Source organism: Rhyacophila brunnea, unplaced genomic scaffold (assembly GCF_057557595.1).
Source record: "Rhyacophila brunnea isolate RB1 unplaced genomic scaffold, BYU_Rbru_1.0 scaffold_4, whole genome shotgun sequence".
Taxonomy (NCBI): Eukaryota; Metazoa; Arthropoda; class Insecta; order Trichoptera; family Rhyacophilidae; genus Rhyacophila; species Rhyacophila brunnea.
The window spans coordinates 34,640,989-34,666,690 of NW_028233068.1; the positions used below are offsets into that span (position 1 = coordinate 34,640,989).

General features: G+C 31.9%; 1 protein-coding gene across 1 annotated transcript in view; it reads left to right on the forward strand.

Annotated features, from left to right (window-relative positions):
- Window positions 1-25,702, forward strand: part of 5-HT7 (5-hydroxytryptamine receptor 7) — a 330,236-nt gene that overhangs the window by 301,064 nt on the left and 3,470 nt on the right. The window contains exon 5 of the mRNA XM_085954999.1: window positions 21,481-22,905. Coding sequence (XP_085811125.1) covers window positions 21,826-22,905 — 1,080 coding nt within the window. The 5' untranslated portion in view covers window positions 21,481-21,825. The remainder of the gene's footprint in view (window positions 1-21,480; window positions 22,906-25,702) is intronic.

A 25,702-nucleotide genomic window follows, 5' to 3' on the forward strand; every position in this document is an offset into this window, starting at 1 on the left:
GAGGCCATCGAAAATTAATCCCACCTCCGACTGGGTAAGCTCAAGAAAATGGTGAGTCTCCAACGACAAGATTGCAGATAGTCTTAGTTGACAGGTTCTGTCATCTTCATGTGCCGTAGGTATGTCCTGTGGAATTAGAGCTTCCAGCAGTATGGATGCAGACTCTGAGCCATCGGGGCGCCGCATAGCCGCCATGACTTTACCAGGCCTTCAGCCCAGCTTTATCACGCGGAAAGGCGGTCCCCACGGATCATAGCCCCCCATTTCAGAGACAAAATCCCGCCAGTGCTTTTTCTTGGCTTTATTTAACTCTTTTTTGAATTTTGCCCTTGCGGATTTATAAGCAATCTCCGTAGGTTCGTCATTTCTGGGTAAGTCGTTCTGAGATCTTCTAGCTCTTTGCAATTTTCTTTGGGCAAGTCTCATGGTCCTTTTCAAAGACGTCAATTTTGGTATCCACCATGGCGCAAGGTTGGGTGGCCTCAGAGAGGTTCTACCCAGCGTGGACTCCGCAGTTTGAGTAATGAACGCAGTCAAGTCATTGGCTCTTTGGTGGAGATCGTCAGCCGACATGGCAGAGGCCAGTCTACCAATTTTGACGTCAAAAACATCCCAATTGACACCGCTCGTCCGAAAGCACCTGGGAAGTGGTACGCTCTCGGTTTGGCTCAATGGGGCCGCATCTCCCGCAACTCTGAACAAAAATGTGATCAGACGGTGATCGCTAGCCACCGCGTCCGTGTAGACCTGCCAGTCCACGGCGCGTCTGGCAACGCCACTAGATGTCAGAGTGACATCAATATGTGACTCACCATTTCTGGTGGAGAAAGTGGCCGGCCCGTTAGGGTCAATTAGCACCGTCAAATCAAAGGCGGCCAAGAGCTCCTCGAGTGGCTCAGGTTTGTCCTTGTTACGTCTGGGCCCAGAGGGGGCCCAGAGCAAGGACTGGACGTTAACGTCCGCCCCAACAATTATCTGCTTGCCTCTGCAGGCATATAAGATTTTCTCCAGTTGTTTTGTGCAATACAGGGTAGAAGAACTGTACTGAAAATACGCAGATATAACTACAATGGAGAGCCCCCTGTTATTAGCAATCTCCGCCACCGCAAAGAGCTCATTGGATAGATGCGAGAGATGCAACACAGTCAGTGCGGTGTCAATTACAAATATGCAAGCTAGAGATTTCGGGGTAGCTTGTATGATACGGCCACCGCTTAGGCCCCGATTGGGACCAAAAGCGTATGGCTCTTGTATCATAATTATGTCCGTATTCTGATCCCGAGTAACCTCAAGCAGCTCGGCAGATGTGGCTCGACCTCTGCTCACGTTGATCGGAGCGAAGGAGATCATTGCGGACAGTAATCAGTGCGGCTTATTTCCTCCTCAATAGCGTGTAGGCGCGCGGGACAGTCGGGATCGGTGGCCAAGTGGCCGTTCGGCTTCTTGTAGCGCGTGCACGCAGGGCACTTGCCCGGTTCGTCAGCGGTGGGGCAGTCAGCTCTGTCATGCCCTTCTCTAGTGCAGTGGCCGCACGTTGTAACCTTAGCGTTGCAACCCTTCGCCATGTGTCCGTATAAGTGGCACTTTGCACACTTAACAACTCCGCAAAAGTCACGCACAGGGAACGAATTCCACCCCATGAAAAGTCTGCCATCATTAAGCAGCGCCTCTCGAGCCTTTCCCGGGATCGACATTATCATATGACAACGTTCGGTCTTCGGTCCCGCCTTGTGGCTCAGTTTGGTTCCAGCGTAATCCTCAGATGCAAGGCCAGACGCCTCCTGGGTATTGTTTATGATTGCCTCCTTGAGCTGCTCTTCTGTCGTCTCAATGGGTACATTAAAAATTATGACGCGGGGAAGCTTTCTCCCCGCGACTTGGGCCTTTAAGCCGGCCTCAGTCAGCCCAGGGGCAGCCATGCAGATCTGGGGTAGTAATTAAGGTAAGTACCCATTATTGGTACCTTGGTTCAAACCACAAAAGCCAATTAATTGCCAAAAATGAATGCAATTTGTTAAGCGCTTCAAGATATTATATACTTCAAGTTAATTTCATCGTATTTAGATGGGACACAGTTAAACAAATTGGTAAAACACATAGGCATTTTTTCAAGTACTTATGAAATATATATAAAGTTAGTAACAATAATAAATTATATACCTAACCATAGTAATCTTTAAATGAATCTTGTTTATTTAAATAAATCAAATAATATTTATTGTTGCTTTCATCTTAACTCTTCATGATTTCATGACGGCAACCCTTTAATTTACATATCATTACTTTTCTGATCGATGGCATTTAGTCTGTAATATTATTATTAAGTAATAGTATTACATATGAATAAAAACTGTAATCATTTTGTCAGTACATTTTGTCAACTGCAAAAAACTGTAAGCTGTTAGATAAAATTTCATTCACACAAAAAATATAAAGAATAATACAGTTGGTTGCTGAAAGGCAACACCATGAAGTTATGTGTTAATGTGAGTATATTATATTATGTGATAAATAGGCTACCATACACGATTTTGAGCAAATGTGGAAATACAGTATATAAGGGTGCTTCATGTTGCCTCACGCGTCAACCTGAGGCTACCGCGTCGCGAAGCTCACGATGGCGGTCTGTGGTTTTCTTCAAAAGACGCTCAATATAATATGCATGACTCTCGTGACACTCTGTGGTTCTAGGTTTTAGTCATGGAATAATACGTGCTGCGTTTAAATATTAAAATTTTGAATATAAATTGTATCAATTTGACAAAAAGTAATACTGTACCAATACATGTTTAAAATATACCTGGATATCAGCGATCACTTCATTATTGCCTTGATGACATACATTGCTCTAAAATGTGTCGACATTAAATCTGTTTACACATCTGGTCATTTATCGAACATAGTGTGGCAGTTTCTGCTTCACATCTTTACTCATCTTCATTGTCTTCTATTTTTTATCTGCATGTATAACTAAAAATAATATCAAACATTAAAAAGTCTAATTCATTCATTCTACCATAATATAGTGACATACGTTAAAGTGCCCACCACCACCCGTCATATATGCACAACCGTGGATATGCACGGCCGCTTTCTATGACGCTTTAAACGTGTCTGAAAGAAGTGATTTTAAGTGCTCATTCCATCCCGAGACGGAGCCGCACGGGACTGATGCTGCAACCATGCACCGTAGTGCTGAAAGAAGAAAGTTAAGAAAGAAAATCATAATATAGTGACAATGTATTTGCCAAAGCGTCGAGGTACAAATACATAAACAAGGATATGTTCAAGACAACAGCATTGCAGAAGCACTGGGAAAGCCAGCATTTTTTTAAAACGTTCACAACATGACTATCAGTAATAGATGCAGTAGGTATTATAAAAACAGTATAAATAGTAAATACAAAAATTATAAAGTAGATACATAAATACACCGAATGAGGCACACCCTATTTTAAGAATTTATAAAACAACTCCCACCTATATTATACTCACTCTTACGTAGGTGAAATATATCAACATCCGAAGCGATTTGGTTGTTGCTTAGAATTATTGCTCTCCTAATTGGCATCACCAATAGCAGGTTAGTTTTGCACTTTGGGAAAACAAACAACTGATGCTCCCGATTTATAAGATAGTTATCAGGTACACACAAATGTCAATGGCAATAGTTAATGGCAGGAGAGTCATCCAGGAAAGGCATAATCAGGTCTCAACAATATGCTCAGTGGTTTGGATTTCTCCGCACTCGCATGCATGCTATGATCAAAATTTAATAATAATATTGTTTATAATGAAAATAGTTTTACTGCAAATTAAGTAGGTACTAAATAAGAAGAGAGATAGTTACATTTACCAGTTTATTTGCATAAATAGGGCAAGCAGTATAATTAAAATAAATATCAGTTTTGATGGACTATAATTTCGAATGCTTGAAAATCTGGCAATGCCATTTAATAGTTTCCCGCAAACCAGCCTTTCGTATAAAACCAGGCTTTAGCATCACACTAAGTCAACTGAAACTGAATTCTGTCACTATTCACAATCCCATGGGGCCAGTTGAATGATTTAAGTCAGGAACATGCTCAGAATTCAAACATTGTAACAAAGTGTACCATGTCATAAGTCATAACGGACATTATTTATTAGCGTAGGTCAGCAGAAATATATCAAATATTCCACGATTGTTGTTTTTTGTAACGTACCTATATCATTTTAATATAATTTATATGTTGGTGCTAGCCACAAATATAACATTTCAATATATATGTTAGATTAATCTGTTTGATTGAATTTTTCAGTTTAATTCATTTAATATGTACTAAAATAAATGAATAACACAATATTATTATATTATAATATATTACCACTACTAACCTATTATATAGGTACCACATTTAAAATCAATGCATCATTTTTACGATTTTCTTTTGCTTGTTTTTGTTTTGTTTCATCATTTGAGTTCCGTCTGAGCCCCTGTTTGATAAACTGTGGGTAAGCGGTTGAACTAGTTTTTGTTAAGATATTTAACGTAAACTTATTCTTGATTCGGGCAGTGTTGGCAACTGTGTTTTAATAACACATTTTTTTAATGAATTTGTTCCGCATACTACGTATTATAGTAATTATGTACCAAATTTATAGTATCAAAAAAACGTTCAAAGTAATATGAAAAAAGCATTTTGCACATAGACATCATCGACACGAGTTAGAAACCCTTAATTATGTATCTGAAAGGATCTTTTTTATTAGCAGATTAGAAAACATACAATACAACAAGTTTCCTCATCTGATTCAAAAATATTTTTTAAATTTAAATTAAATATTATTTGTTGTCACTTTGGTTATGTCCTTACCTCTAAAGAGGTACTAGAATTTTGTTAAGACAACAAACACTATTAATATTCTAACTAAGCAGACAAGTTGATCCAGGCCATTATCAAATTAATTAAAATAATCAATGTTTAGTTAAAGTATATATTATTATATTCTTAATTATATTATAATTCTACAAAATTTAAATTTTGTGTCGATATGTATTTGTAACGCTATGCTTTCATATTATATATATATATATTTATTTATTATCCTAAGTTAATCGGAACCTAAGTATATTATTTTTTTATCAATCTGACAAATATATTAAATCATAATATAAAAATATCTTTATCATTCAAAATATACTAATAGAGACTTATATTTTATTAGATTGAATGATAAAAAACATTAATCTTATATGAAAATTAAATCGTTTGTACCAGTTAAAGCAATCAAATTAAATAATAAACGAGCGCTGTAAGCCATTAACTCCGTATTAAATTATTATTTTCGTTATATTTAGGTATCTCATCAATTTTGCATAATAAGCTATTAAAATATTTAATTTACCGCCTTTGTTATATAATTTTGTTAATAAAAATCGTAATAATTCATATTTTTGTATCTTTAGTCATCCGAATTACATATTACACAGTACAATCTTAAAGCATCTGAACATCTGCGTAGCCTTTAATTTTAATGTTTTTTTTAACGTTCTGCAATAAAAAAGCTCCGCTGAGGTAAAGCCTTGCTCAAGAGCTTTTATGACATCAGACGGTTTTATGTGAGAGACCGTTACCGTGAAAATAGATTATACAGCAAAATTTAGTAATGTTTACCCCTAAAATCAATTTATATCCACGAAACTTTCGTATATAAGAAATCAACCATTGATATTGTATACTTGCTTACTTATCAATATTAGATTTCATAACTTTTCTTGAGTATACCGCATAATCTCATATGAAATAAGAGTATGCCATATTTATTTGATCATTTTGTACCTGCTCTATAGAGCCTGGCTATCTCAAATGCGTTTTATTTTCATCAATATCATAATTATATTAGTCTTGTTTAGAATTTTTTTGATGTTTTATCACATAAATTATATTCAACTATTTAATTTTAATATTTTATAATTAAAAATAGAGAAGAACCTACGTTATTTTCAAGTCAAAATGATACAATTTTTATGAAAAATGAGCGATTTGTTCTCACTTTTAAATAATATAAACAATGGTCATTTTAAAATATAAGACAGCATTTTTAAAACTTTTGCTTACCACGGAAATAAAATTTACTTCTCATCTAAGCTACATCGTGGGGGATTATATATTCCTCAGTAATTTTTACATATTTATTCATCTTAATTTACTTGAATGCAATTATTGGTTCTGGTCTTCATAAATCTGCGTCTAGTTCTCTTCTAGTGGACAACACAAAACATAAATACTCTACCCCTTTTCAATTAGCTCTTCCATACCAACTATTCAGAAATAGGTATTTTAATTTATATTGCAACATTTTTTAGATACTTTATTTTAAATAATAAATAATTAGTAGGTATATGATTGTATATTAAATAATATTATACCAACATAAGATAAAATACATTTATATAAGTAGAGATAGGATTTTTTTTACATAGTCATACTACGAGTATTACAATATTTTCAAGGCATTTTAGTCTATTTGAGCGCCTATAAAATAAATGGCATGTTAAATAATTCCCTTTTGTACTTACATTCGAATAGAATCAGAAAAAATATAGGTCTGTGCTAGTGTATTTATGAAGACTGCCAGCTCATTTCTTGTATAGAAAACCACAAACAGCTATTGCCTCTGGTTGTTGAGAAACAATCTAAATATTTAACATTTCCACTATACAGAATTCTGGGAGAAGGTACTAAAATTTGACCTGGATACAGTAATGACACTCAGATGGATTGTTAGCAAATTCCAGTTTCTCTCATATTATAATCATATTGTTAGTTGCATATATTATAATGTGAATATTATTAGTATTACTTATTGATGCACAAAACTAAGGGCCCATATACACTGTTTTGGTAAAACATGAAGAGTTAAAGGTATCTTTGGAAGCTTAGTTTGAATTGAACAATCAGTAAAATTTGTAAACATCATCGTTATAAATTGAGAATAAAGTCATATTATTTTGGTACAATAGTATCTGTAGTTAAAACACTTAAAATATATTTTGTCGATATGTTTTTTTACCATGTTTAATTCTAAGAAAAGTTTTATTAAAAAAAAAAAAAAAAACGTGAAATTGATGTAGCAAGTGGCAACCTATTTAGTCCAAAATTTGGACACTGAAAAATAGTAACACGTGAATTTGCCGAACTCAGGATTCGATTCCGGAATTATGTAACATTATAAACCGACAAGTTACCGGTCGGCCATCATGGTCGTAATCTACACTTTAAATTTTATAAAAAACTTAACCTGTTATAGTAAAATTTTCAATTGGACTTGGCAATTGGCTCACAAGGAGAAATTGTAACATGTGTTAATCTGTGTTTACCATGATATATTTATTTGAGAAAGGTTGTATATACTGCCAAAAGTTGGTAAGTCTTAAAATCATGTTATATGGAACAATTGCAATTTGAAATTTGACATGCCCTCTAAAATCGGGCATAATTCTAATTTCTTTGCATTTTATGTGCATGTTCTATATATTAGATGACCTCGTTATTCTAGCATACATAATATTTATATAAAGACACCAGTGGCGAAGGGTGGAGGTAGACTGTTAAAATGCGACATAATTAGTGCATACTAAACTTTATCAGCAATACGTATATGTTTTCATTGAAAAATGACAACACATTGTAGAGAATATTGCTAGTTTTTTTTTAATTCAATTAAATCTTGCGTTGACCAAACCATAAAAGTTAATAGTCAAAAAATATTCATGTATTTATAAAATATTTGAAATTATGCCATTAAATTATACATCATTTTAGATATGTTATAGATAGAAGAATATATTTTTATCTATTATGGTTTTGTTTAGGCAGGGCTTAATGAAACCAACGCCATCTGTGATATATATTCTTAATTCAACAAAAACTAATACGTATGACTGAAAAGGTGTGCACTATTTTTGTCGGATCACCCATAGCATACCTAAGCTATTATGGTTTGGTTAATGCAGGGCGTAATTGATCTTTAAAAACTAATCAGCACTATATGCAAATTGTATTCTTAGTTCAATAAAAACAAATACGTATGACTGACAAAATTTTGTGTGCACTATTTATGTCGGATCTTAACAGCCTATCTCTACTCTTCGGCACGGATTGACACATAACCATTATTAGCTTGTACAAGACATGTGGACCATTTCATAACCTTTTGTGTATCAAATATAGTTAGCTCTTATAAACCAATATATTATATTTTTTTTTATTTACATATTTTGACCTATACCAATGTGTACCAGACATTTAATTCATAAAATGAATATCAATGTATGCATACGTATTCAAAGTGAGTGAATTTTGAGTTATATTTACCCAGTTTTAGACGATCTGTGCTAAATCGTTAATCAGCGTTAGGGTTAGCTAGGGGAGAATATGATGCGAGAATCATATTATGCATATTGATTCTCATGAAACTGTCTATCCACGTAGTGATGACCAAATAATTGAATCAGTTAATATCTATTCTGTATGAATCGACACAATAAATGCGCGAACACGGTTATATCATCGTGTCTGCGTAATAATTTCCGTATTTAACCAGAAAGTTAGAAACTAACATTTATGACAGGTTTTTCACCATACCATGTCATATAACCAGATAACTAATTTTTTTATACCATGTCCAATCCAGAGGTTTTATTAATTGATTTTTATTTTTACGAGACATGGGTGTTAGATATTCACTCAACCTATTAAGTCCATACTCTGGGTCCAAACACACAGTGAAATATAACTTATAATAACTTGCTTTTTCCTCCACCACCCGCCACGTCTCCACACTCGTAATAACTATAGCTAAAAATAATTGTTTTTTTTTTATCAAACTTGGGATTCTAACCCAGGACTATAGAACGACACGTTACCCGCTCGGCTACACAGAATACAAAAAGTAGTAGATCATAATTTAAAAACTTGCACACGTTATAGACAAAATTTTTGGTACTACCAATTCAGTATTCATTTTGATATCTACGGCTGCTGTAGCTAAAAGATTAGTAGGTAAAGTAAGGAAAAAGCAACGGTGGAGTGGTGAGGTGTCATGTGGGTAGAGATACGTGTGCTTAGATCTAACTATTGTATATATCATTGATATAAAAGAATCAAAATCAATAAGTATAGTTCTTCGTTTAGGTGTGTGTCTTACTAACGAACTCATATGCGATCTGTTTTATTGTATTATAACGCGTCTTTCATGCATAATATTAATTTGTGCAGTTTTCTTTGCAATAAAGCGGTATTATATTCAGTGTAAAATGATGTCCTCACCCACAATAATAATGTATGTTATGTTTAAATGTTTTACTACCTAAGCATAGCGTATGTATGCACCGGTAGTTTTATATAAAGAAATAATTAAAATAATTTCAGAAAATCGTGTCTGTAAATTAATTAATGTCTTATACCTTTTTATTACCAAAAATGAATGAATTTTCAAAATGTATAATATGAATCAATATATAACACAATAATACTTATAGAGACGATTTTTGTATTATTAAAAATAGGTACTTATTGATTTTCCATAACGTAGCCTCGAAAGATTCTATTTTTATTATGGAACCAATAAAGATTTTTTTATGAAAATAACGTGTCAGTTATGGCACCATTTTATAGAAGTGTAATAAAGTACATGATATAATGATGTAAGGGTGAATATTTTTATTTCAAATAAAAAATACTATCAAAATAAAAATAATTATACTAATAAAAATTGTCTCCTATGTTATTATACATCACAAAATTGTTATTTAATGCTTAAATATTCTGAGAGATAACTGAAAATATTATTTTGAAATAGTTTAGATACTGGATGCCAGTGATTAATTTATAATATTATTCTTTGTTGGACAGGTAGATTATAAATCAATAAAAGTCACTAGTCTTTAACTGGCAATGAATTTTGGTTAATAGATGTCTTTAAAACAATAATATGCTAATATTGTTTCATTATAAATATTGACTAAAAAAATATTTACCATTCTATCACTATGTAGCAACAAAAAATACATTTCAAAAACGTTAGTTGAATAAATATTATATCAGAAAATTCTTTGTAGGTATTGAAGCTTTTTGAATGATACTTGTATTATAAATACAATATGTATAAATTAGTTGAATGTTAAACTATTATTCGTACCTAATTTAAATAAATGATTGTTTCATTAGTTTTAAATATCAATATATCCGACCTTCTCTCACTCTACAGCGATGATACAAAAGTCATAATAATAATATTGGCGAAGAAGAACTTCTTGTCCACATGTTACAGCTATGAACTGACAATCCATTCCAATGCAGCGAATTGCACTTACGTTTTCAAATGAGGAACGCCCCCAAATTAATCATTTCATTTTACGCTCCCGTGGTGTATTAGCTAATTTTAAGCTTTTTATAATATTAATATGTCTAAAACGATCAGAAGTGATGTTAGAATTATTATTAGTAATTTTTTTGTTTGTTACAAAGAAGAAAATAAGTTGCATCTATAAGGAGAGCCGATACACAGTATTTAAACACGCCTCTAGCATGCGTTGCCGCCATGACAGATACGTAACTGAGAAGCATTCGATAATACTATGCAACTACAGCGATTTCCTGTTATCTCCGATGCTTTGTTATCGGACAATAGGTGATGCAAGTTTTACATGGCGGGAGGCACGAGACGTGGTGATAGACGAGTGGTGTGACCTTACGCTTGCCCTGTATTCCGATGCCAAAGCGTGATAACAAAATAGATATTTATATTGTAATCGATTTTATTATTGCAATAAATGCGCCTAGGCCCATCATTAATGATATTGACACATACATAATTAAATATGACTTCGAAATCATTCTATAAACTCAATTGTATTGAAATTGAATGATGTCAAATAAAATACAATGTGACAATTAACAACTATTATATTTTCAAATAATAGCTTAACAAAATAAAATAGTTTGTATCTCATTATGAGATCTAAATATTCATATGTTTATATGTATAAAAAATATACATTTCTTTACAAAATTTTATTTAAGCAAAAACCCGGATTCGCAAACATTATGATAACTTATAGTACAAGCGGGTGTTCCAGTGTGTTTGAAAATCTCACCACGTACCGTTTACCGATGTTTCATCTAAGTGTATTCCGAAGGCATCGGCTATTTATATTGTAGTGGCGTCGAAGCCTGCACTCACCGGTGTTATGTAGCAGTGCCGATTTTCGTGAAAACGGAAAAATGCTTCGCGCCGTAAAGTTTTCAGGGTAGTAAAATGTCGCAGGAAAATGCTGAAATGACGAATCTTTATTGCACGAAGGCAATAACATTTTAAAAGTGTAATAAACATAAATATTTCACACATACACACTTTCCACTGTGAAACTTTTACATAAGTATACACCACGCGGCGCCGTGACGTTAAAATCGGTTCTCATGAAAGAAAAACATAAAAACGGGAATAGGCGCCTATTAAAGCTTTAATGTTGACTTTCAAATTTAAGGCTTTTATGATTTTCTGAAAATGTGTTTAGTTGCGTGTCATCAAAAGGTTTTATTAGTAAATCGTGATTCATAAATTTGATAAACTTTGAATTGTTACAAAATTGACATAATACTCAATAATTATTGTACAAAGAACGTATGTATACATTATACAGCATATTAAACAATATAATTATGCTAAGGGCTAAGAGCGGTGAAACCAAAATATATAGAAGGTTATACAAAAGCCGAATCATCTGTATCACGATCATAAGTCACACAGTCCCAAAGAAGAATACTATAATGGCTAGAATCCGATGAAATTAGGGTCCTACCCGGCACCAATATTTTTCAATGTACTATGGAAACAGAAAAAATATGAAAAATATAAAAAAAATATTAACGCTTATTTTATGTCATGTCGTGAACACTTTGAATTTATAATTTGTTATGTTCATTATAATATGTAAAATAAATAAATTTGATTTGATAAATTTGATTTGATTTGAATGTGCTTTACCAATTTAACCATATATGCCCTATATATAAAATATATAAAAATCATGCAACTGAAGCGCTTTATAGACTACTTTATTTGTCGTCGTCTTTACTTCGTAATTAGATAGGGCGCAGGTGACAAAATTGTTATAACACATTGTCCGGAATCCGACAGATACAGGTTAGATTACTGGCTGTTGCTATATTTTTTAAAGATTTTTCTAAAGTATATATTTCTGATGTTTCCAATATATGTGGGTATATTCAATAAATAATGTTTGTTATATTCTAAAATTTTAATATGAATTATTCGTTGAATGAAAAAATAAATTACTCACGTTTTTTTAGTTAGTTCTTATTAGACAAATCATTTTATAGGACCATTTACTATAACTTTTATTTATTAAACCAATTGATTCAAATAATTATAATAAAATATGCTCGTACCTATTTGAACTCGCAAACTCCGATCAAAATCTGAGCATTCTGGCCGCGGCTTTGCGTTGAAGGAAGATAGAATGTAAACATTTACATACAGTATATTACATAATATTGTAAACAGTACAAAATATTAGTGGTTTCAAGTATACATGCTGAATATTATTATATATATTGAATAAAATTAAAATAATACCTAAATAATATATTAATATTATTGTGTTCGAATGAATATAACATATTCCCATAAATGGTAATTATTTTGTTTTCAATTATGTACCTACATGAGTATACCTAATGAAAATAACATAAACATTTTTACGTTTTAATACTTTGGTCACTGAAGACGCACCTGGCGCGTAATGATCAGGCGGCCGATCGATGTAATTAACGTGCATTTTAAAGGTGGTAATTAAAAAGTCATTATCTAGTCAGCAGCGAATGAGTTAAAGTGTTAGTGATAATGTAAAAATGCCATATATATTCACGACAAAAATATTTCTCAATTAACCAATCAGTTAAGGTAAAAAATATATAAAAGCTTTTTCTGATAAAAGAAGGGTAGGTCAGGTGATTGTAAATAATATTGTAATATTATTTTTCCGCACCAGGTAACAACGTAAATATTGATCAAAATATTGTGAAATATTGCAGTTTTACCATGATGTTCTAGCAGCATATAGGTACCCATTATTTCCCTTAATCGAATTGCAATTACGAACCCGTGCAAAATTTAGACGGGAAAATTCATCCTGGCATAGTTTCATAGAGCTTTTAAGCAACTATATAGTGACAGCACACTAAAATGATTAGTCTATAATATAAAGTTTCATTGGAATTTTGAATTATCATCATCATAAGAGACCAAACAACCCAGGGTGAGTTCTAGCCTCCTTCAAGAACTTTCTCCATATCCCCCTATCCTCAGCTGCTCTAGCATCTTTGTTGACACCGTTCAACTATCAGTCTGCTTCTGAAATCCGGTCTAGTATCCAGCATTCCCCTCAGTGGTTAAGCACGGTCCATTCTTGCTATATTGTTTGCCAATTGAAGTCTACCAAATTTAACGAATGTGAATACATTAATTCTTCATCTAGTATAGACGCATATTATAAAAGCTCATCGGCTTTGGCTGAGTCTAACACTTACCCGTAGATCAGTTTTGATTAGATCAGCATCCTGTACATCAGAAGTACAATGGGAGTGGATGTAAGACTTTAGCTGATTTTGTAGATTAAAGTAGCACCCGTTCGTTGTTAATAACTCTCTGTTTTATTTACTCACTCTCTTCTCTCTCTTCTTGATCGTGCACTCATGGCTGAGGATCGTGACCACATTTAAATTTCGCCATCCTTTGAGCGACCAAGACTTTCCATCCTTCTCGATCTTCCGCTTTTCTCAGGGCAGAATGGATGGTGCCCCTAGTCAGCTCTTTCACTTGGTCGCTCCATCGCGCAGATGCTCTTCCTCTGCTTTGCTTTCCCTGGAGGCTGCCCAAGACTACCAGTCTCTCCAGGTTGTCCGGTCCGCGCCTGACAATATGTCCAAAAAACTGCAGAATTCTTCTCAGACATATCGTCGAGAGCCGTTCCTTTATCTTCAGTCCCTGGATGATTGACTGGTTCGTCCTGTGCTCCGTCCAAGAAATGCTAAGCATTTGGCGCCAACACCACATCTCACAGGCATCAATTGCCTTCCGTTCTTTTGCCTTCAGGGTCCACGACTCGACTCCGTATAGGAATATCGAGAACACTAATGTTTGCACAAGCATCATTTTTGTGGCAATCGAAATTCCCCGATCCTTCCATATAGTGGTAAGGCGTGTCATCGCACTTTTTGCAATTTGTGTGCGCCTTCTTATTTCCGCTTCGCATCCGCCCTTTCCACTGATGGTCGATCCAAGATATACAAACTCGTCGACTGTTTCGAGGTTTTGGAGTGAACTTGGTGTTGGTAGAAGGTTGGCCCGATCAATAACCATTAACTTGGTTTTATTCCTATTAATAAGGAGGTCGTATTTGCGACTCTCTTCCTCTACCCGGTGTAGCAGCTCTGAGAGTTCCCTTTCATCAGCAGCGATTAGTGTGATATCATCTGCGAATCTTAAGTTATTTATTTTCTGGCCACCAATTGTTATTCCGCCTTGCCAATGATCTAGGGCTCTTCGCATTATATGCTCTCCATATATATTGAATAACTGGGGAGATAAAACACATCCCTGACGAACTCCCTTCTCGGTTCGGAAACTCTCAGAAAACGCACTATTTACTCTCACCTTTGTGTGGCTATTGTTATATAAGTTTTTGATGAGGCAGGTAAGGTGTGATGGAACTCCCATTTCCAGAAGTACCTTCCACATATAGTTCCATCTTACGCAGTCAAATGCCTTCTGGTAGTCAATAAAGCATAACATCATAGGGTTATTAAACTCTCTGCATTTTTCAATTAGTTGTCTGATGTTCAGAATTTGCTCTTGAGTTCCCTTCCACATAACAAAACCTACTTGTTCCTTGGGTATTTGTCGGTCGATGAAATGTTTCAGACGCCTGCTGATTATATGTAATAAGATCTTACTTGCATGTGGAATAAGTGAGATTGTTCGATAGTTTTCACATTTACGTGAGGAACCTTTTTTGTGCAGGGGGATCAAAATTGACTCTTATCAAAATTGATTATTGTTGGTTACTATGGTACCGAGGTACATAAAACTGTCAGCACATTCGAAGAAGTAGTCGTTAATTCTGAGATTTGGAGAATTATGTACTTGGTTGATCAGAATGGGCACATTCTACCTTTGACGACTGAGTAGTAACTTATCCGCTTCATTGGGTCCTGGATCTCGAGTTGCAAATTCATAATGTAGTTTTTCAATGTGCGTTTGAGGATCCAGAGCATGGACCTAGTTGAGCAGGTAGTTAAAATACATTTCTCGTAAAAACCAAGTTAATAAATCTCTTTGTAAGGCGGCAAAGATCAACGTCCGATTGTGAAGTCAATGATATTTTTTAATTAATATAGGTTCTAAATTATGTACTCATAAGACGAATTGTAATTTATCTGCTATTATAATCGTGTGTCTTGCATTTGAATCCCGGGTTTGATAAAGAGAGTGATCCAGAGAATAGATTTAATAGGTTTATCAAGTGACTAAAATTCGTTTCTCTTAAGAATTCTTTTCAAGATGCAAAAAAATGAAAAGAAAATATTTTGTATTCAATTTTATAACATTCAAAAAACCAGTGCTTAGTCATAAAATTTATTTTCATGGACCTTGTTTTGCCTTGGCAAGTATAGTGTTTTATTTTACTTTATAACTGAATAAAAACATTTTGTTAAGTACCTACCGCACCACAACTTCATTTAAAACTTTCAGAGTTTATTTTGTTTATGTGCACTTGCACGATACGTGAACTATAATCATTTATCGATAAAAAAAAAATAAAGTACACCTTTATGAAAAATGTTTAGTTATGCATGCTCATTCGGAATTGGCCCAAAACAATTTGCCATTTTTTATGCAAATTCTTAAATTCAACCAATTTTGAAAATACTATCTGGAATAATAATATGTAGGTAGTACTTACTTTACGGATGCCCCGTCATTTACTGTAAACATGTATTTATACAGCATCAATTTTAGGGATTCCAATCCCGGGATCCCGAATCCCGGGATCCCGGGATCCCGAGCTATTTTCGATACCTATGAATCCCGGGATTGATTAACATAATCCCGGGATTTCGGGATTGATTTTTTTATCAATTTATATGGAAAATAAAATAAAAGCGAAAATATAACAGAAAAAAATACTTTTAATAAAAAATAACTACATTAGAAATAAACTGAGTTTGAATGAAGTTTGATTTATACCCATGTGTAGGTTGCCGATTCATTTTATTTTTTCACATAAATTATTAAAAATGGAAACATTGGAAAAAAACAATGCTTGGCACTTTTAACAAAGTAATTCCACCATGATATCATACGTTTTACAGCAGTTTCATATTTGGCTGACTAATTAGATTTATGAAGCGGAAAGGCCATAAGTACGCTATGATTATTTGCTTTACTATTTTAAATCTCGCTAATCCATTCATTAAGTCTTTACTATCAGAAACAGCAATCTCCTATTAAATTCACATTATTATTTATATTACAATATTATATTTTACTCCGTTAAACTTGTGTATTTCCAAGATTGATCGTATACGATATTAACAATAAGTGTCTTAAATAGTATAAATTATACTAGATTTATTTTTGACCGAGTTTATCAATGTTATTTGTAAATATAAAAATTTTGTATTAACAATGGAAAAAGTGCCAATCCCGGGACTAGTCCCGGGATCCCGGGATTGTCAAATTGTAATCCCGAAATCCCGGGATCAGAATTTTGGCTCGGGATTGGATTCCCTAATCAATTTGATACCACGGGACTGTCACTTCTCCATTAAGTTTACATTTCGTTATACCATTCATAACGGTTAGGTAGTAATATTCTAAGTAAATTGAAAGCAGTTGAAGCATTGGAGCATGAAACATGCTTGTCTTGTTTGTTTTGAGTTTGAATTTCAGATACTTTACATTGCATATGCGACCAATGTGAGAAATTCATTCACAATACTTACGGTAATAAACCATATCGTTATAATTTGCGCCTTTGTGCAACTTTATTATTCTTATATAATATTTTTGAATTATAAGTCAATAAAGGCTTAGCCGTGTTGAGAAAAATTATTAGAAAATCTTTATTTATTATGCCAAGAAAATAATTATTATCTTTCATAGGCTGTTTTTCCAATTCAATACGTTTATTTTTATTGCGATTCCGAGATTTACCCTGCGCTTATTAGCAGGTCAATCGCTACAACTCGACGCATATGTCCATCGATGGTTAGTCGGTTGGCTGACCACCAGAATTTTTCGATGTAAAGTAATCCCTTCGTATCTTTATTCATACATTTCCTCGCCTATTGTTTCACCAGTGATACTACCGTTTTATTCCACTTTATATATCTTCATATCCAGAAAGTAGACAAACAACACGGACTGCGTGTGGTTATGCTCATCCATCAGCCGTTATGTCGAGTTGCACCATTTGGTAATGGACGCACAGGTTTAGTAAACGAGTCAACCCATGTTACCAATTGTATGAACTTAAGTCAAGCCATAATTTAAGAAACCACCCATTATGTAATATTAACTAACGTCATGTTTATGTTCAATTAAAATTACAATAATGATTTATTTATATTTTACTTAATAAACGATCGTTATCTTAATGTATCCTACTTTGTTACCGTATTCAGATTTGTATATTGATTAGGTTATCTTATTGATAGTCGATTACATTTTTCTGACGTGTGTTTGTATACCACTGGTTTTCGTAGCTCATGTGTAGGAATTGAATACGTAACTTTAGAGCATACTAGTTGACTGCACTTATATGAATTTTGTATGAATAATGGCGAGCTAGTTCGAGCAGCAGCATATTTTAAATTGTATTTAAAATATTTACATTTTAACAACGTTGAGTTTTGTTAAATACCAGAAGAGCAAACATAAAGCATTTATATTAACGTTTAAAATACCATTGCAAAGTAAGTATGAACAGAGACTTGTCGAAATAAAATATAATTTCAAGAAGTATTTTTAAATCGTTTATTTAGTGGTACAGTTTTTACTTTAAACAACTTATGTAAACAGATATAATATTATATACTATAATGACACTAGGATAATATTAATATATGGGTACTAATTAATTTCCAAGTCAGTTTCCCCCATATGTTTTTTATTCTGAGATATTCTCAATGAACCGGCTGCTATACCAAGGATTGCAAATAAATTATTTATTCTGACAAATATTTATAATATATTGAATTAAATTAAGCTACAATACAGATTAATTATTAAAAATCATATTTTATTATATGCCCAATGATATATCAATAAAAGTTGATGGATGTTTCCAACTTTGCTTCTAATCTTAACACAGATTTAATAAACAATTCGATTTCATATATTTCTCTTACTTATTACAGTACACGTGACGTAAATATTTTAAATTAGGCTAAAAAACGTTCACAAATTATCACGAAACATAGTTAATATAACGATTAGTAAGAAAATACTTAAATATAATAATATACCTAATGGTTTACAATAAATCCTCGTAAAAACTTGTAAGGTTGCATTGTTTAACACGATAGAGTTTGTGCTTCGTCTTATTGTCGAACGTGTCATTCTACCGCATGAAAAAAAAATACATCATTTTAACAAAGTGATAATAAAGAAATGTAAGAGAGTGGTGTATTCTTTTTTATAAAATTAATATAATAACTTATATTTTGAAATCTTAAAATAGAACCTACCTACCTGCTAAGTATATTTGTTTACAGTTTAAACTTTATCTAAAACGGAGCTTGCCTATAAGCATAAGTTGATAACAGTTAGTTTAGATAATAATTTTCCATTTCCTGATATTTCAGAGATCAAACAGCTGTATCATTGACCAAATTATCATTAATTATTACACTTTGATCTCGTTAAACTTTGCCTGATCGTATTTTAACATTTCGATCCCATGAGGCGAAAGTTACCTAATCTTATTAGAGTTTTGACCGTGTATAACAAAGTGAAGATCGGATCATAATGTCCTTATAAATTCAAGGAAAATTTATATGAATTAATAATTAAACATAAATTTAGTACATTATGTAACTATACAGATACGTACAAAGTTTCATACTTAAGGGTAGGAACTGCTATATTAGAGTAAGATGAGCAGGTTAATTATTCCTGTAGTTGATATGGTAAATTTGACAGTACCTACGCTATTTTTTAAGTGTTATGTTTGACTTAGATTAATAAATTATTATTGTTTGACTTAAAAACATTTGAGCCGAGAAAAGGTGACATTAATTAATACATGCGCATATTATTACCAATCGATTATTTCATCTTTCTAGATGATTACACATAATGCCTGTATAAATGTTGACCCATATTAGAATAATATTTTTAGTTAAAGCTAATTACTAAAAAATATTTATATAAAATAATATTTAACATCAAGGATAACCGAATAGCTAATGCGTCGGCTTATATTATTGTGGATTCCAGGTTTGAATCATTGGTCTGGCAAATACGTTTAATATTTTTTTCAATGTGTAACTATTTGCTAGATCAAGTCGCTAATATACATTTCTCGTAAAAAAAAAAACAAAAATCTGTTAATACAAAGATCCCCTCTGTGGAAATCCATATGATCGTATTAGCGTCGGACATGATAAAAAAATCAATATTTAATTATGCATTGGGTAGATGGCTCTTGTATCATCGTTTTTTTATTAAAATAATTTTGATGACTTTCACGTATTTCAGTTCTACGTGAATCACGTAATAAAGCCCGTGATGACCAAAATTTTTATATTCTCACTTCAACATTCATGAAAATTTACTAAATTTTAAATGTGATTGAGTACAAAATGACCTATTTTAAATAAAGTGATATGATAATGTCATGTTATACAAATGAAGTATGTATTGATTGTTATAGATTTATTTTTAGTATCATTACTTTAAGATACTTTTATAATATTATAATAAAATTTAGACTAAATATTACAACGTTGATTAAAAGATTTAAAAAAAGCATTATTCTAATGTTGATTATTATGATACAAAGATAATTAGCTGGAAATTAATATCCTCAATTATGTACCTAAGTAGCCTATACGCAAAAAGAACACTGGGTTTGGTGTCTGAATAATGAGATACAGCATTTATATGAAAAGCAAACGATAATATGTAGGTATTCGAATCTCATATGATACACGAATGTGTTAGCTTTTTTTCTAATAGATATTATTATATTTCTGGTGGTTTTCTAAGTAATATATTTTAAAATATCATTACAGAAAACAGACACGTCCAAATTCAATATTTTTTCGATCGTTCCAAAAAACTTATCAATTAGAGAAATACAAAAGACAAAATAACAATTCTCACTGATTGTATTTTTTAAAAATTGGGTGGTTTAAAATAAAAGCTTATAAAACAGGCAATATCGTATATATTATAATACAAACAATATTATAATAATATTGTACATAATTATATATCTACTTGCCTTTGACGCATCCTTTCTTGTTATAAATAATAATTTCGACCGTCATGCATGAACAATGTTTAATTCCGAAACCACCCGATGGAATTATAATTTCACAAATTGGGTTTGGTTCTAGATACCGCCTAAAGGATTTCAAATACTGCTGTAACCGCAATTATAAAATAATTAAAAGCGTGGGACTTTTACAAATAGAACGAAAAAATATTTGAATACAAGGGCTCTATAAAAATTTAGCTTTCATTGAAATTCATAGAACTGACAAAATTAAATGACCTATTAAAAATATTTGATCGTATTTAAGGAATAATCTTTATTTCTGGCGACGAAATTATTTTAATTTCTGTCGTTCGAGATTAGATTGAGAATTAATTTAGACATTTTAAATCAGTGACGTCCAGTGGGGATAGATAGATTACGTACTGCTTAGGGGTGGAAAATAAAGGAAAACATAGAATAATACATATATTTTTAAGAATAGCCTTTGCATAAAACAGATTAATTCGACTGCGGCGCCAATATGATTGATATAATATGTCAGAAATATAAAAATTTTCTTTGTCCTTACAACTATTTAAGATAATGTAGTACAATCAACTTACATACAACGTGAGGTTAATGGAATTGTATTGGCATTTTAATTTTGCGTAAGGATTGCAGTTTTCTTATATTATACATTAATATATTTTGTCTACGATTTCAACTATAGATTATAGAAAAATATTTTATTTGTCAAAGTCTCGTAGAGCCTCGACCTACGAACTGCGCAATGAGCTATAACGCTAGACTCCCATATTAGTTATGAACCCAGGGTCTTAAAAGGAAATTAATTATAGACATGAAAAAATTCCTCCAATGTAAAATTACTATGTAAGTAATAATATATATTTTTTTTGTTTCAGGTCACCTAATGATTGCATAAGAAATGGAGGTACCAGCTCTATTGCTAGAAAATCACTTAATTTGCTGGAAGAATGGAGTTTACATAGAAAGTGAATACCAAGAATAGTTATTAATAATAAACAAGTCAATCATTAAATTATAAAAAGTTCCTCTAATTTTATTACAAATAACACACAAATAGCTATAAAATCATTACAATTAATTATTTTTTAAATTTAAAACTTTGAAAACTACCAATACAATTTTTTAAGTCATATCTGAAATAAAACAAAGTGAAAATGTTCTTCATTGTAAATTAAAAAAACTTCCAGTAAATTTCCCAATAACGAACTACCTTATATCGTATGGCGCCCTCACCTACTGTACCCACAAATCCACCTCGCGACCTGACTCTTTCTTCCATATTCTTTGCAATCATATTCATCCTTGTCCTCAAGCAACCAGACTTCGTCCAATCATCAACGATCACCAACCAAACATTCAACAGCTCCTCATTACCAATAATAACCAACCCAACCGTAATAACCACAATTCAATATACCTTCACTCCATCGATTACAAGTAGTGCCTTTACAACGCTTGCCACAAATAGCTTATACTTTTCAAACGATAGTTATATAAACCAGACCTCGACAAGTTCTACACAAAACGATTCATCTGCTTATAGCATATGGTTTCCCGGTAATAATTCTCACTATGGTACTGTTTTATCAGTACTGATAACAATAATTCTTCTTTGTGTTATAATCGGAACTATAGTTGGTAATATTTTAGTGTGTGTTGCCGTGTGCTTAGTAAGAAAATTGCGAAGGCCGTGTAATTATTTGCTAGTGTCATTGGCAGTTAGTGATCTATGTGTCGCTATTCTTGTGATGCCGATGGCAGTGCTAAATGAGATTCTTGCAATTTGGCCATTTGGTCCAGTGCTATGTGACTTATGGGTATCTTTTGATGTACTCTCTTGCACAGCAAGTATACTCAATTTGTGCGCAATATCAGTGGATAGATATTATGCGATAACAAAGCCTCTAGAGTATGGAGTTAAAAGAACCCCTCGTCGTATGATTTTTTGCGTGTTTTTAGTGTGGTTGGGAGCAGCATGTATATCATTGCCTCCGTTGTTGATATTAGGTAATGAAACCGAAGACTCTCAGTGTATCGTATGCCAGAACTTTGGATATCAAATTTATGCCACGTTGGGATCGTTTTATATTCCACTAATTGTTATGATTGTGGTGTATTATAAAATCTTCCGTGCTGCAAGACGGATCGTCATGGAAGAGAAGCGAGCACAATTTCATTTGGAGAGTCATTCTTACTTAGAAATCAATGTGAAGAATGGAGGAGCAGCTGAATCGAAGCTTTTGGCTAAACAAGGAGCAAACGCTACGGCCCGTTCGTCGTCAGGCGCTACAAATACTTCTGTAAGTAGCTTATGCCTTATTATCATATTTTATATTTAAATAAATATTTTTTCATATACATAATAATTAAGCCTTTTTCTGGAAAAAAGAGTGTTACCGTGAGAACGCTAATTTTTTGTAAATCAGTTTAAATGACATGCCATAATTATTTCAATCAAAAATCGTTATTTAATTTTGATAATATGTGGTACTAGAAGTATTATTGTATTGCTAACGCATGGCATGCATAATCTGATTTTTTTAACTGACCAATAAAGTTTAAATGCTATTATTTAAAAACAAAGAAGATTAGACTACTTTTCCGGAGAGGGATTCAATTTATGGATTGCTTTAATATAATGCATAATAGTAATCGAGGTAGTGCTTGCAATTATTATTTATTTATATGTTATTTCAGTATTCATACCCATCGTGTTTCCCAAGTACAGTAATATAATATATTCTAAATTCAAATCATTCTAATCAAAATTATTAAAAAAACACACATACATATTTAATATAATAATATGTATAATAATACTGCTGAAAACAACGCAAAACTATGATTCACGTCATATTATTATTAAATTTAATATAACTACAATTTTATTAACCATACACCGAAAAAAGCTTATTCATGAATTGGTAATATGTATAGTATTATTTTAAAATACAATCGAAATTAAAATGATAATAATATATAAAAAATTCTTTATACTTTCACATTTTAAATCATTAAATAAGTATAATTTAATATATTATATTACTGTCATAATTCGAATACATTAAGTTAAAAAGCTTATTTTATAATAATACCCATTCTACTGTCATTTAATGAAAACACCGATTTTATCATTTTTGGACCATAAAAGCATTATAAATCTATTCCGTAATGAAATAACTCCATACGGAAAGCGAGTATCTACTTAAGCTATAATGAAATGGACATTACGGGCAATGGCTTCCTTGTTTTATTGGTCATAAAATTTATACCCATTCTTCCATAAAATATTAATACCTAATGGGATATAAACTATCAAACATTATTAAATTTGTAATAGGCAGTATTCTAACAGTAAAAGTTTGTACATAGATAATAGAATTAAATTTTCCTTTCATATAATATGACACATCAAATTTAATATTATATTTGGGCGACTTTAATTAGGAAGCGTGGAATATAACATTATACCAGGCTTAATAGTCTTAATACATTATTTGTTTATATTTCCATAATCCTGATTTTAACCCGCTAAAAAACCTTTATAAACATCATAATATTAAATGTGTTTTCATATTAAAAAATCTGCTGAAAAAATAAAATTTTCTGCAAAATATTTCTGGTTTCCGAGAATATAATAAGATTTAAAAACAGTTCAGATTACAAACAGAGAGTAATATCAAATCCAGCTTAAAATATTGTATTGTTTATTTATGTTATTTTTTTCATAAACGAAACAGAAAGAAAATCCTATGTTATATTTACTTTCTAGCTTCCCTGTGTACCTTGTTACTCTCCAGGCTAATAAATAGTTAAAACAGATTCTTGCATAGTTTGTAAATTGGTAGTGCATGTGTTATGGTACCGGTCACTTCATTGATATCATAAATATGATAGAATTATGAAACTACCTTAGTATTAAACATACATAACTTGAAAACACCTCATATATTTGTGGTGTTTGAGGAATACGACGCCCAACGGGATTGGTTAAAGCACATTGGAGCGATTTTTTCTAGTAGGTATATATATATATCTGAGATGTTTTCAAGTTATTTATGTTCAATATATAGAATGTTACATTCTCACATCTTGTGAATTATTTGTTGAATAAAAGAAATCGTTTTATTAAACATTGGTATTATTTTTAAAAGGTAGTGTTGTAGTGATACTAGTGTCATCTACAGACATATTTGTTTTTTTAATTTAAGGATACTTTTATAATTAAAGAAATCGTTAAACATTTATGACGTGTTCATTTATACCCTCTTATTATGACATATTCTTTGTGATCATTAAAATATATTTGTTTCGAACGTGCTGAAGAGAAAAAAATAAAAAATATTTTAATTTGTTTAAAATTTGTGAAAAATGACTATACAATTTTATCTTATATAAGAATAAACCCTTCTACAAACATACTCGTACATTATTTGTTTGACGGCTCTTTTAAATTGTAAATTTAACTTTGAATTTGAAAAAAAATGTTCTAATTATTTATTATATTAAATTAGCTACTTTAAAATATACTTGACAGTTGATTGCATTAAATTGTAAGTTTGGTTTTATGTCGCTAGTGCCTGTAGTAGTAAATTAATTACAATGCACTGGACTTCACCATGTAGCTGTAGAAATCCTTATTTATTTTTTACTAGCTATTTCAAATGAATACTATAATATTGTAGTTGTTCTTAAGGTGAACATATGTTTTCAGGTATTCATGAAATGAAAATATCTAATGATTAATTCTTAATATTTATAATTTTGGGCAATTAATATAGCGTATTTACAAACAAAATAATAATACATACTTCTAAGGGTTAAGTCAAAAATTTAAATGAGATTATAATTTTACATGAATAATAATTATGTAAAATATTTTGAAACAGAAATTCCGAAACCTTCCGGTAATACTTCACTTTATGTTTACCTTCTATTAGCATGTTTGTCCAATAATCAATCAGTGTATTAAAATTAATCCTAATATTATTGTAAAAAATGCGAATATAATGACTCGAAAGCCATTGTGATGAACTGAGAAATAATATGGCCATTTATGAACCCGTGGGTTTGAATCATGAGCTTTTCTAATTCACA